This window comes from Toxotes jaculatrix, chromosome 2 (assembly GCF_017976425.1).
Source record: "Toxotes jaculatrix isolate fToxJac2 chromosome 2, fToxJac2.pri, whole genome shotgun sequence".
NCBI classification, from domain to species: Eukaryota; Metazoa; Chordata; class Actinopteri; family Toxotidae; genus Toxotes; species Toxotes jaculatrix.
Window position 1 is genome coordinate 21,883,722 of NC_054395.1, and position 13,068 is coordinate 21,896,789.

Here is a 13,068-nt window from a genome sequence, read left to right on the forward strand (position 1 = left end):
GTAAGAATTCTGACTTTAATCTCAGAATTCTGAAAGTCAGAATTAAAGTCAGAATTCTGAGAAAAATGTCAGAATTCTTACACCCCCGAAAAAAAAATCTTTATTTAAAAAATATTTTTTTAGTGGCCCTAATCCTCTTCCGTAAAGGGGCAACCGGACGAGGTGAAGAGATAAATTTTGAGAGAGAGATCAACAGTGGAGTGATGCATCTCACTACCAAACAATCTTTGGTTAATTTCCCGCTAGGTTACGTCATGACGTCAGGACTGAGAGGGAAAGCGGACGGTGGGGCGTACGGTTCTTGGAGGTGGGGTGCCGCTCGCCGAACGTCTGTGTCAGCTCCAACAGTTTGCTATCACCCCCTGTAAGTGTGAACTGTATTTTTAGATTAGTTTTTCGGGTTGTTTAGTCGTCCGTTTTGTGCGTGTTTGTGGTGTGTGGCGCGTCTGTGTACCGCTAGGAAAAGCTGTTAGAGTGTCGTTGTGGATATTTCATCGTCTTAGCAGCACAGTACGATGACACACTAACGGGACTGTCAACCTGAGTCCGTTAACACACTGCTGCTGCTCACTGACAGCAACATTGACCGGCGCTGAACTAACATTTCAACGGCTGTTTGAGCCTTTTCACAAATCGCTTCGTGTAGTTTCACGACATGCAACAAGGCTCATCTTAAAAAAAAAAAAAAAACTTTATTTCTATACATCCTAAAGTACGTTATGTGTTACTCAACGGGGAAATTTTTTGACTCTTGTGTCTTTCGTAACGGTCGCAATATTTCGTCTCCAGTGGTTTCGTGGTGTTCATATGCGGGCTTTTTGCTGTGGTACTTCAATAGCGAAATGATTAAAATGTTGTAGACTGTTGTTCAACAAATTTCTCTCAGTACTTAGTTATAGTAGTTATACTAGCATGAATTGAAATTCGTGGCATGTGGAACTAAGATTATTTGCTCACATTATCCTCAAGTTTTATGACTTTGCCAGTCTGTTAACACCCTAAAGTTTTCTGTGGGGACTTGTGTCCAGTTAATTCATGAAACTTTGTTTTTATTTACTATCATGCTGTCATATTGATGTGTCTCCATGCCCTATGATATTAGCCATGGCCCTGCCAGTCTCTTGCAACCCACACAAGTTTTAATAAACCCCCCAGCAGGGTTTATTTTAGTCATAACTGCGTCAACTGGCTAATGCAATCTTATGGGCTAAACACATTTCATGGCCTGGAAATGATGGCAGTCCATAGCCTCATTACATCTGATGCCTGGTATTCTTCACAGAGGAGCATTTTTTTCTGCAACCTATTATTATCAGTGTCTGGGAGACGGACAGAGACACGCACACTCTCACACACAGGCATACAACAGGCAGGGAGACGCAGAGAGTACAGTGTGCCAAGGAAGCATTTAGGGAATTACAGTTTCCATCTCACTGTTTCTTTTCTTTGTTGAAGACCTGTGGACCTGATCTTGCAGGTCGTCATCTCCTCTGCAATGATGGAAAGCTGCCCCAGCATCATGATTATGGACTGAAGGTTTGTTTGCATCCTCTTACTATTCTCATCTAACCTGATAACTGTTTCCATCTCTCAGCTCTGACCATTTTTATAACCTGGTGGTTTTGACACTGCACTGCATGTACGGTAGACACACATGTCGAAGCGTCCGGTATAACATGATATATCCCGCTATCTGTTCAGCATACTCTGCTAAGTGGCTGAGAGCTTTGCTGCCCCTCCAGGGCACTGCTAACGCAGCCATTCATGTCTCACTCCGATGGTCAGACCACCGCGATGACGCTGCCCTCCTCCTCCTCCTCCTCCTCCTGTCCCCGCTGCACTCACGTTGTGCCTTCACTGTTGGGAGCTGAGCTAAGAATTGCGAGTCTTTGTATAGTGTCATGTATTTGTGTGTATATATGTATGTGTGTTTGCATGCACAATGCTTACAAACTCAGTAGTTTCTAAGGATGGAGTTGCCTCCTCATCTGATTTGCGCTCAGCTTATTGTAACACTTCAGCATCGGATGTGGCAAAGATGTGCTTATCCTAGATCAGATCACAAGATTAACACAGCTTGCCGCATGCTCGCCTGGCTGTCACAGAGGCTGATTAATTGGCTGTGTGTACAGGAAGCCTGCATTTCTCACAAGAAAGCTGCAGACACAGGATTAGAACAATTAAGACATGAAGTGTTATACATGTAGGGTTTTATTTATTTACCAGATCGGTAGAGACTTGTAAAAGGTTTTAGATGTTTTGATAGGAGAGGGAGACAGATTGTTGTGCGTTAATAAGACTTTGAAGAGAATGGCACATGCAGTGTTATTTTACTGGTGTATGACATCATGTCTCTTGTAGACTGGCTGCAGTGTTTTGATTATTTACAGTAAATATAACAAATTATGTGTGTATAATGGGCATTTCATTTAATGATAAATCATTAATGCATAAATTGTTGTTCATGTATACACATATATTTGCAAATATGTATTTAAAATAAGTTTAATTTGTTTTTATGATCAGCATAAACCTTCTGCATAAACAAAGCTGTTCCAGATACAGTAGTGTTTGTTTAAATAGGTTACACTTCCTCTGGATGCTCTTGATTTCCTCCTAAATAGGCCTCTAAATTGCCCATAGGTGTGACTGAGATTGTGAACATGACTGTGTTTTCTGTTTATACAGTACGAATGCGTTATCCCTGTGACAGACTGTGCTGTCTCCAGGACGTACCAGACTTCTCACCCAGTGTATGCCATGCAAAGGCTTCAGCCCTCTGCTACCCTGAACAGGATAGGCGATATAGCAGGTTTGCTTTACATGGCATTTGAGAATATTTTGCCACATTTCTAATAATAAGGAGATTTTTTGGGTTTTCTCTTGTTAAGTTCCTAATGTTTTTGTTGCACCCCTTTGCTGCAGAGGGTATGTTGCGCTGTGTGTGCAACATATCCTGGGTTGCCTGGGTTCAGTTCTTGGCTGTAGTACCTCCAGCTTGGTTGTGCATTCCAACAAACGTAATTGGCAATGTTTGCGAGTGGGAAGCCAGTGAGCGATCATGTCTCTGTTGCGTCACTTGTGATTCCATCTGGTTGGTGAGGGACATCCATTTTTATTGTGAAGTGTGTTGAAACACTAAAAAAAAATGTGAACAAGGCGTTCAAAAGGATTCAGATATTCTTTTTTTCACCTCAGTGGAGTCAAAACAATCTCAGCATCACTCAGACAGCGATTTGGCTCTGTTCTCTCAACCAAAGGTCCAGTCATGGCTAAAGAGGAAGTGTTGTATCTCAGAAAGGAAACACTTTTTCCTTTCACTCTGTCGCCCTCTCTCTCTCTCTCTCTCGCTCTATCAACCTCACCGTCTTCCTCTTCCAGCTGGGCTTTACTGTTTAAAAACCCACAGTGTAGCAGAGGTGTCACAGTGCAGCTTCATGTAGATGCCACAGACTGTCTAATCATTCTTTATCGCTGCTGTAATCAAACGTTCATCAAAACTAACGTACGTACGTGCCATTCATGCTGTAGCTGTGGACAGACTGGGTTTCCTCTCTCCAGTAGATCTGACTCCCACACTTCCAGAATGAAGGTGAAATTCCTTTATAAAGGCTGTGGTTTCTAGTGGCAACAAGCTGCCTGCTTCCCTCTGATCCCTTCCTGTTTGACGACAAAGGCAGAAAAGAGGCAGAGGTCGCACAGCGTCGCAAGAGTTTGCACTTTACAGCACGGCTGGGGTCCGTGTTTTAAATAAGTCAGTCAGTGTTTTCCAAAGTTAGAGGCTTTATTGTATAAATTCCCCTCAGTGTCTTGATGAAGCCGGCAGTATTGCATGTTATATAGACATTTCCTCCCTCGCAAAACTGTATTATTTTGATCATCCTTTCATTTCAGTTTGTTTACATCTTATTTCCTTTAGAAGTTGGACTTTAGAAGAGTGAATATTGAGGTTTGGAGGTCAGGAGGAGGAATATTATCTTTTAACTTAAGTCTTCTCTAGACTTGATGTTGTTGATCCACAGTCTATTTGCTGAGCCCAATATAACGCTCATAGTAAGACCTTCAAGGCCAGTGCTTGCATGTACTGAGCCCCGCTAACCCCTCTAGTGAGCAAGAGAGGTGTCTGGTTACCTGAGCCCAGAGATCTGACTGAGGAGTTATTTAAATAGGTGACAATGCAGATGATTTATATCTGCCTGCGTAAAGCTGTTCTCACCTGCTGGCACCACAAAGAGCCAGTTGCCCCATGGCCCGATAACCTGTGAGCTTTCTCTCTTCAGTCGCACAGAGTGTGCCTTGACCCTGAAACACATTCCCTTTGCCATTCCTTATGGCTGCGCACCTTTAACACAATCTCTGGTATGAGATTTCAGCTGGCGTGTAGGTGGTTTCCAGGCTGTTGATAGTTGATGTTGCTCTGCCAGAGCGGGTGGAACATGAGCTATGTTGGTCAAGTGGGAGGCCTGGCCACTGTTAAACACCTATCAGGTTAGTAAGTGAAGGCCACTTTGCAGGGCTTGGCATGTATTACATACTCTACTAATTTCTCCTCTTGTCCACTGGAAACCCCCTTTTGAGAACATCTGTCTTAGTTGTAAACAGCGAGAGAATCGGGTCCTCAATGCACTTTCCATTAGGTCAGACACATTAGGTCTGCGTTGACTGTTGTTGTAGTTGCAGTCAACGTGGACCAGTGTCATTTCCATGCTCAGAGTGAATTATTGATTAGGACACTTGCTGTTGTGCTGAGCACAAATGCAGAGGTGTACTTTAAACAAGCCTTCCCCAGTCAACGACTCGTTCAGTATAATGTTTCATCAGTCACAGCCAGTCTTAAATTATGTTTCACATCACTGCCCTGCTTTCACTGTCCAACCACTTTGGACAACCTATACTCAAAAATCCATGTGAAGTTAAAGCCATGTACTATTCTGTAAGTGTCTTTGTTACTTTGTTTTTGCAGCTTCCCACTTCACAGACTCTGTTAGGTTGTTTTGCATGACTCAGACTTGCTTCACACCCAATATACCACCTGCTATTCCGTTTGCAAGAATGTGCGTGTGTTGAGTAAATGTGTGCATATGCACATTTGTATTAGTTTTTTGTGATCAACATTTTTATTGTTTTTCACAGCTATATGAGTGGAGGGAGGTAAGGAGGGAAGTAGTTACAGATGATCTCCGGTTGTCTAAGAGATAAAATAAAATCATAAGTATTAGGTTAGACCGATTTCCGAATCCATACCTGAAGGTTTTACTTTGACAGTCATACATTCAAAATGAAAAAAGAGTATACACAGGTCAGGTTCTTTTTGGCAGCTTTACAGGAACTTGTAAACATGTCTGTGGTGTCATTAAGCAAGCACAGATTTGTTTTTGTTTTTATGTCAATGTGTAAATAATTGTGTGACTTCTGGTTTGTCCTGTTCCTGGAAAGTTGAGAGCAACTTTGGCAGCAGGGCCTCCCCGTGGGTTTCATCTTGCACAATAGGGCGTTGTGCCTGCCTCTGTCAGGGAACTACCTGCCATTCACTTTCTCATTCAGACACAAGCTGTTGAATGCCCGGGCTGAACCCGACACGGCCAGGCAAAACACCATGGACCGTTGGATGCCTTTGATCCAGCCTAGCGTCTTTCACTCCCTCCGTAGCCCTCTGTCTAACCCTCCTCTCACTTACTCACTGTCCTTCTCTGATACAAAGAGTTGTGTTTCTTATCACACTTTATGCAGTATGCTGAAGTCATCTCCTGCACTGTCAGGACTGATACAACTGTGCTATTCTCTGCCTCCCTGCCCCACAGACACACACACACACACACATACAAATACAATAACGATTGTTCCTGTTTCCTGCCTATGCTGTCATTATGCAGCTGCTGAATGAGATATGGTCCATTTTCCATTGGTCAGAGACAACACACAGAAACACACATGCACATATGTGTGCGCACATATGCGCATTTCCGCACTGTATAATTCACACTATCTCTCTCTTTCTCTTTCCTTTTCTCTCTCTCTTTTTCTCTGATACAAACACACACACATTCATGCATGTGGTCACACACAAACATCGCTGCCAGAACTCTCTGGCCTAATTCCCCTCTTATTGATGTGTGTCTGTCTGAAAGAGGCGCAGCACAAAGAGCAGCGATGGGCCTGTGTGTGGCTCAGGGGGAACAAAGAGCGGCCTATTCTGTGCCAGCTCTCAGACCCTTCTGGAAACACTGCATGGGCTTGTTTAAGCTATGGCCATTTTTTGAATTAACTGACTGTATGTTCAGCAATGAACAACATGGCTGCTCCAGTGTCAAAGAGCACAGGCCAGATTGACCTCCACTTGTGTTGGTCATGCCTCGTTTGCAACTTTTTTTTTATTTTAGTCAAGAGTTAAATTTAAGGGAACATTCAAGAGGAAGCAGTGGTCAGATTATTGTGCTTATATTTGGTTTGGAACTATTTTAACTATTTGCTGTTGCTATTCTTTGCATGAAAAGACTATAATACTTTTTTGCTGTGCTGACACATAATTTATCTCTTGCATTATGTTAAATTGCAGATTGCTTCATTTTTTGAGCTCTTTGAGCTGTCACCCTCACATTTGTACCTCTGGGGCTTAATCTACTATTAAATAATTACATTTGATAGTCTGACTCGTTCAATAATGATAATGGATGTGATTACGTGCCACATCTTCATCAGTATATCCTTTCTGCCTGAGTGGAGCTTCAGCTGTTTTACCTCCAGAGAGCTAAAATGAACATTTAAAGCTGTAATATTGTAATTTATTGTTAAACACTAGCACAGCACTAGCAAAGAAGTCAGGAAATCAGGAAAAAGATGATTGTTGTTTAGTATTTATCGCCATACCCCTTTGCTTTATTAAGCTGAATCTTGGATTATTTCACACAGGCTTGTCACTGTCAGCAAAATGACAAGCTGTGAATGTGTGAGTTGTTTTTTTCCAGTCTGTCAGTGCCAGAGCTCTGCTGAGCTTTCACCATCTCTCTAGCTTAGCTGGCCAAAGACAATGACAGCAGGGCTGGACGACTGGCAGCTCAGCTGAATGGAATGAGCTATAGAGTTAAGGACAAGGAGTCACAAGGTGTCCGTTTGTGTGTGTGTGTGTGTGTGTGTTTGTATTTATACGTGGCTATGAGTGACACAGTTCTAGAGGGGCCATTGTCCATGTGGTCGTTTGTCATTCACCTCTGACAATATTGTGAAATTTGTGAGACACATGCTGGCTCACAGAGGCTGCTGACTCTGACTGTCACCGAAACCTGTTAATCGCTGATAATCACTGTCTGTCACACATCTGTTTCTGTGGTGTTTAGGGATTAAATACACCAAAATAATATCCAATCACTAGCATGCTTCCCAAGCTGATGTGAGGAATGAGTGGAGAGAGAGTCAGTCCTCATCTTAAGATCCATGTGGTGTTTGTACTTTTGCGTCATCACCTCATCAAGGTGGAATGACAAGCCTTGCTTAAACACGACAAAGATGCAGGAGCTCTCACACAATCATACACAAGCATCTACACCAAGTCTGACAATAAAGGTTTGTCCTCTAAAGGCTCCTGAAAGAGGATTTAGTTTGAATATAAAACCTTAGGCAATCAAGAAAACATCCAATCCAGCTCTGGGATCAGCCTGGGGATGAAGGAGGGGATTTAGAGTCGCAGAGGGAGGGATGGGCACTAGGGTCGGAACAGGGCTTCAGGTTCAACTTCAGCTTCAGGACAGGATTAACTTAGGTTTACCCCCACCACCACTCACCAGCTCCAAAACAACACGACAGTGCACTGTCATAATCAATCACACTTCACTGTGACTGCCAGAAAATGCCACTTACTAACTGTTGAGTCAATGTGAAGTTTCATGCATGCATTAACACGTATGCTTGTATACTTGATTATCTTACTAGTGTATGAACAAACTATGCAACTGAAGAGCTTGGTCACATAGAAAATACTAACTAAATAAATAAAATATGAAATACAATTACAAATACAAAAGCTACATTATTATTAATATGAAAGGCACTGCGTAGCGCTTGACAGCATAATATCTTTATCGCCACAGGCAGCAGTCAGCTAGCAGGTGACCAAAGTGAACCTGTTCAACACCTGCTCTCTCTTTTCCTGGCAGGCACTCGTCCCATTTAACTGATTGGCACCACCATTTTAACACGCAACCTCTGTATTAAGCACATCAGTATATGCTAGCCTGAATCTGCTTATTGAACAGAAAAGATTAGACAAGATCAGATTTACGATCAGCTCGTGTAGAAAGTAAAAGCTTCTGTGTGAATGTGTTTGCTTGAATGCGCCTTTTCTTGGCAGTGATAGTGTGACTGTTGTGAAAAGCGATATGTTACCTGCAAGCAGCTTCATTCTCATTCTCCCATTCTTCTCTCTCTAGAGCTAGTGTAAAACTGAACAGCTGATTGTATTCATAGCGATGTGAATCAAGTGTGTTGCAGCTTCATTTGCATAGATTACACGCTTGTAGTTGTGAGCATTGGGTGTATGTGAGCGTGCCTGTCCGCCCAACTTTGTGTTATTCTTCATGACCTGAGAGTGCAGCTGAAGGAATATGGTTTGAATATGTAACCGTCCCTCCCCAGGCTCTGAATGTTCCTGCATTGCTTGTTTTGCTGCCCTCAATGGGAGCAGCTATTGATGCTGCAGGGAGGCTCAGGCTGACTGCCTGCCTGCCTGCCTGTCTGTGGGTCTGTATCTGAGGTGATCAAATTTCCACCAATAAGATTCCTTCTTGAGGAAGGCGACTTGTATTTTATCAGGTGTTCACTCTGTTGGTTTTGTCACTGACTTAAATTCAGCCAGGCAGTTTGCAAGGCTGCAGGAGGCGATCATGCATTGTGATCTGTGTTTGTGACACCACACAGTGTGTTGTCTCTAGCACGGAAACCCTTGTTGCTTGATACTGCCATAGGATAAGGAAAGGATACCTTTGGGGACGCTAAATGAGCTCCTTAAGGAACACAAACACACACACACACACAAACACACAAAGTATCGTCACACAGTATCACACACATTCTGTTCAATATTCCTAGCATTCTCACAGCTCACAGTGAAAATGATTATTGATTTTCAGTCAGAGTGAGATGCACAGTGGTTTGAGTATCTTGGGGTGAGTTAGGACACTGAAGATTGAAGTTTCAAATCTTAAAAGTTATTCTCTGTTTTCCTTTCTGTGGTCTCCCTCATCTGTCCACCTCCTTCTCAGGTAATCCACAAGAGTGAGTCACACTAGGCTGACAGTTGGGCTGATGGTAGGTGGGTTTTTCTTCTTCTGAAGTGAGTCATTATCTCTTTCCCTCTCGCAGTCCTCTGTTCTCTTCTGCATGCTTTTCCTCAGCCCCTTGTGCCTTTCTGGCTGTGTCCCCCTCTAAGCTGTTGTTTATTTTCTTAGCCTACATGTACCTGCTTACTTTTGAGTTCATTTAAGCTTCTTTTTGTGATCTTTGTATTTTTCTAGCTGTCCTTGGTCCAGCTTGTCTTCCTTTATTACTGAAACATTTGCCTATTTGAATGTTGAATGATTCAGGGGGACAGCACAGCTGTCACTGAGGCAGCCTGTCTGAGACCGTCTTCAACTGATTGTTTATCCCACTGCTAGCGTATTTATCGAATATTATTTTTAAATTACAATTGCAAAGTTACTTATTCACAGTGGTACTTCAATTCAAATCCATTCTTTCCAGGCTACAGGCTGTAAAGCTCTAGTCTCCTTACTGTGCATTGACACTTTCTGCCGTTTCAAAGATTCAAAGGAGTCACGAGTTAAAGTTATTAGTGATTGCATATCACTGGATCTAAGCAACATTCCAACTTTTCATAATCCATTTCCTCTCTCTCTGTACTAGACCAGCATGGCTACTTGTTCCTGAATCAGAGATGCATGATCCCTCTTTGGATTCATCCCCCTGACCGCCACTGAGCTGATTGAACCCTCCGTCACACAGTCCCATCTACACTTCCACTGTTCTCTGCTGTACTCTGCTGTGTTCTAGTCTTCTCTCCTCCACAGTCGTTGTCCTGTCGTGACCCTCTGCATGTTTGACAGATAGAGAGGGAAGTGTTAGCAGGCTGTTTAAAGGAACAATTCCTCCCTGCTATTCATGAGAGGTCAGCAGGGCCACATGCACCAGGGGGACGCCAGTCAAGGGGAGCCAGAGGGGGTGGGTCCCAGTTCATATGCTGGAGCTAGAAGAGAGGCAGAGGGGTCACAAAGCCCAGGGTTGAAGAGGGCCTCATCCCAGTCAGAGCACCCCTCTTTTGGTAAGATGAGCCAGAACGCCAGGGAGAGCATGGGGGTTCTTGGCCAGGGACTGAAACAGCTGTTCCAGCAGCAGCGTAAACGCCTCTCCCTCTCCCGCTCCACCATCACCTCCTCGTCCTCCTCCTCATCTTCCTCTGTAGTGTCAGCAGGTGGCACCTCCCCCTTTGCCCCCGAGGATGCCTTGGGGTCCTGCTGTCCTGACTCTGACCGGCTCTCTGCTCCTGTGGTTCCTTCTGCAGCTGGCCAGGGCTCAGCGGCTGCGGGCATGATGAGGCGTGGGACCAGCCTGCAGAGCCGGCGCAGTAAGGGGTCCACGTCAGGATCGGGAAGTGGAGACCGCGATCCTCTCCTGCGAGGTAGCCCCCAGGCCCCACGCCGCCGCAATACGAACGATCTGCAGCAGCATGCCAGCCGCCCACGCTCCTCTTCCACCACCGACACCACACCCAGCAGCCCCTCTCCTGGATACACTGGCGTTGATGTGGTGCTGTCATCAGGGTACCAGTCCACAGAGGAGACAGACAGGGTAAGTGACAGCAGCCGTGAATCATATTATCACTACACAGGCTGATCGATGTGCCTGTTCTCCCCTTTTGCTGATGTCAGGCCTTGTTTGTCAGTGAACTGTCAATCAAAAGCTGAGGTTCACCTTGGTGCTGATGTAACATTCCCTGCTGCTTCAGCTGTGAGCACAGGGAGCGGGCCTTTACTGCTGTCTATCATTACCGCTGTCTGTTTTTCCTAGTACGGACTATTGATCCGGAGCAAGGATGTGTTTTTTTTAATGGCCACAACAGCATTAATCCAAGCTGAAGAGAGATATCCACAGTGCAGCTGACAAATAAAACAAAAAACATGCATTCACACACATATAGGGATACAGTAATGTGAAAAGATAATTTCACAGTTTTTGAAGTATGTCTATAAACAAAAGTCAGGCGCTCATATGAACACTGAAACAGGTTTTGCTTACTGTAATCATTTCTCCTGTTTATGAAAACCATTAAGAGATCCTTCTCTAACATGTTTTCAGTGTAAGTGATGGGGGCAGAATTTCTGAATACCTCACAGCCTTTTACGATCTAAGCTTTAAACTTATACTGAAGTCCTGATTTTTAACCACCTTACTGTTGGTAATGGAAGCTACAGTTTGATCTGTTTGCCACCAGAGGTCACTGTGAGATAAGCTAACCTACTGTGAGCAGCACTGGGCTTGTTTCATGTGGAGGTTGTGTTTGCATCATGAGCTCGTTTTTGTGGAAGACTAGCTTGATCCATGGGTTAATGAAATAAGCCAAGCCATGGACTCCATATCGGCATGTCACAGATGGAGTGATGGCTGGCTATCGATCCAGCAGCTATAATCTGTGAACTGAGTTTAATATAGTCAGTCATTTCCCCTTGCTTCATCCCTAAAGCCAAGTATCCTTCAGTCCTGTGTAAATGACCTCACCTGGGGTGATAAAGCTGGGCAGAGAGCCAGACATCTGTGCTCACTTAGCCCTGCTGCTGCTGTGACAGATGACCATCTTTTCTGTGGTCGGTTGCTCGCCCTTGGCAGAGATGGTAACCTGTCTCCCTCACCTCTTGCTAACATCACAGTCCCATCTCTGCACAGCAGCACAGCAGGTCATCCGAGCAGTCGCCGTGGTTACACCGAAACTTGCTGCCTAGAGCTACGCCCTGCTTGGGTTGCCATAGTAACAGTGTGGTCGACCTTGGAGGTGTGTGACATCCTGCTGTGTGGTGTAGGTCGAGGGTTGCTTAATGTGTCTGAATTTTTTGTGTGTGGCAGGAGAGATGAATGTTGTGATCGATTCTTTTGTCATTCCATCCTCACCCTCAGTCTTTCTTTCTTTCTTTCTTTTCCTCTTTCCCTCTCTTTCCCTCCCTGTCCCCCTCCTTCTGTCCCTGGAGAGAGTTAGTATAGACAGTCAGCTGGTCCCTCCTCCTCTCCCATCTCCCCCTCTTCCTCCTCCTCCTCGTCCTCCTCTTCTGCCACCACCTCCTCCTCACCCCACCCTTCAGCTCACTGACAGGAAGCTGGAGGCAACCTTGGCTCGTCCTAGATGAGTGAGAGCTGAGCACTAGCTGTGTGTGACTGTGTTATCAGTGCTGTGTTCAAAAGAGGATGTGGAGGGGTGTGTATCTGTGTGACTGTAAAACCTCATTTCTAGCTACAGGAGTGTATGTGTGTGTATGTGTGTGTCTACTGGAAATCATTTGTGCACTGACAGCCATGTGTTGTGAGTATCTTGTGTGAGTGACTGTGTCTGTGAGAGAGAGCAACAGCGCTCAGGGGATCACTGTGAATATGAGTAGAGGGCAACACAGCTGAGCTGTCTTTATCTCTGCTTGCTCTCCCTCCCCCTTTTTTTTTCGTCTCCCTCTTTCTCTCTCCTCATTTTTGTTTGTATAGTAGACGAAAGCGGCATGGACTAGAAATGTGTGTGCACATGGATGTTTGGAGAGGAGGGTAGAGTGTGTGCCTTCAGCGTGTGTGTGTGTGTGTGTGTGTGTGTGTGTGTGTGGAGTGTACTATGTGAGCAGTGTGTACTTTGGAAGGATATGAGTGGAGAAGAGTAGAATAGGGGGTCCAGCTGTGGGTCCGCCAGTGAGTCAGGATGGTGCAACGCTTCAGTCTTCGTAGACAATACTCCAAGGTAAGCTTAAAAACACACATTATGTTTTCATTAAAGCCATGTCTGTGTCTTCCCATCTCCATGCTGCACCTCTGTTCAAGACTAAAGGCACAGTT

At 44.6% G+C, this 13,068-nt stretch overlaps 1 protein-coding gene across 6 annotated transcripts in view; it reads left to right on the forward strand.

Annotated features, from left to right (window-relative positions):
- Window positions 1–288: 288 nt before the first annotated feature.
- tmcc1a (transmembrane and coiled-coil domain family 1a) overlaps window positions 289–13,068 on the forward strand; it is a 40,118-nt gene continuing 27,338 nt past the window's right edge. The window contains exons 1-4 of one of the 6 annotated variants that reach the window (XM_041050983.1): window positions 294–364; window positions 1,478–1,536; window positions 9,255–9,304; window positions 9,895–10,836. In XM_041050983.1, coding sequence (XP_040906917.1) covers window positions 10,150–10,836 — 687 coding nt within the window. In that variant the 5' untranslated portion in view covers window positions 294–364; window positions 1,478–1,536; window positions 9,255–9,304; window positions 9,895–10,149. Of the gene's footprint in view, window positions 365–1,455; window positions 1,537–9,254; window positions 9,305–9,894; window positions 10,837–13,068 lie in introns of all 6 variants that reach the window. The other 5 variants (XM_041050967.1, XM_041050975.1, XM_041051006.1 and 2 more) reach the window with 5 other exon arrangements.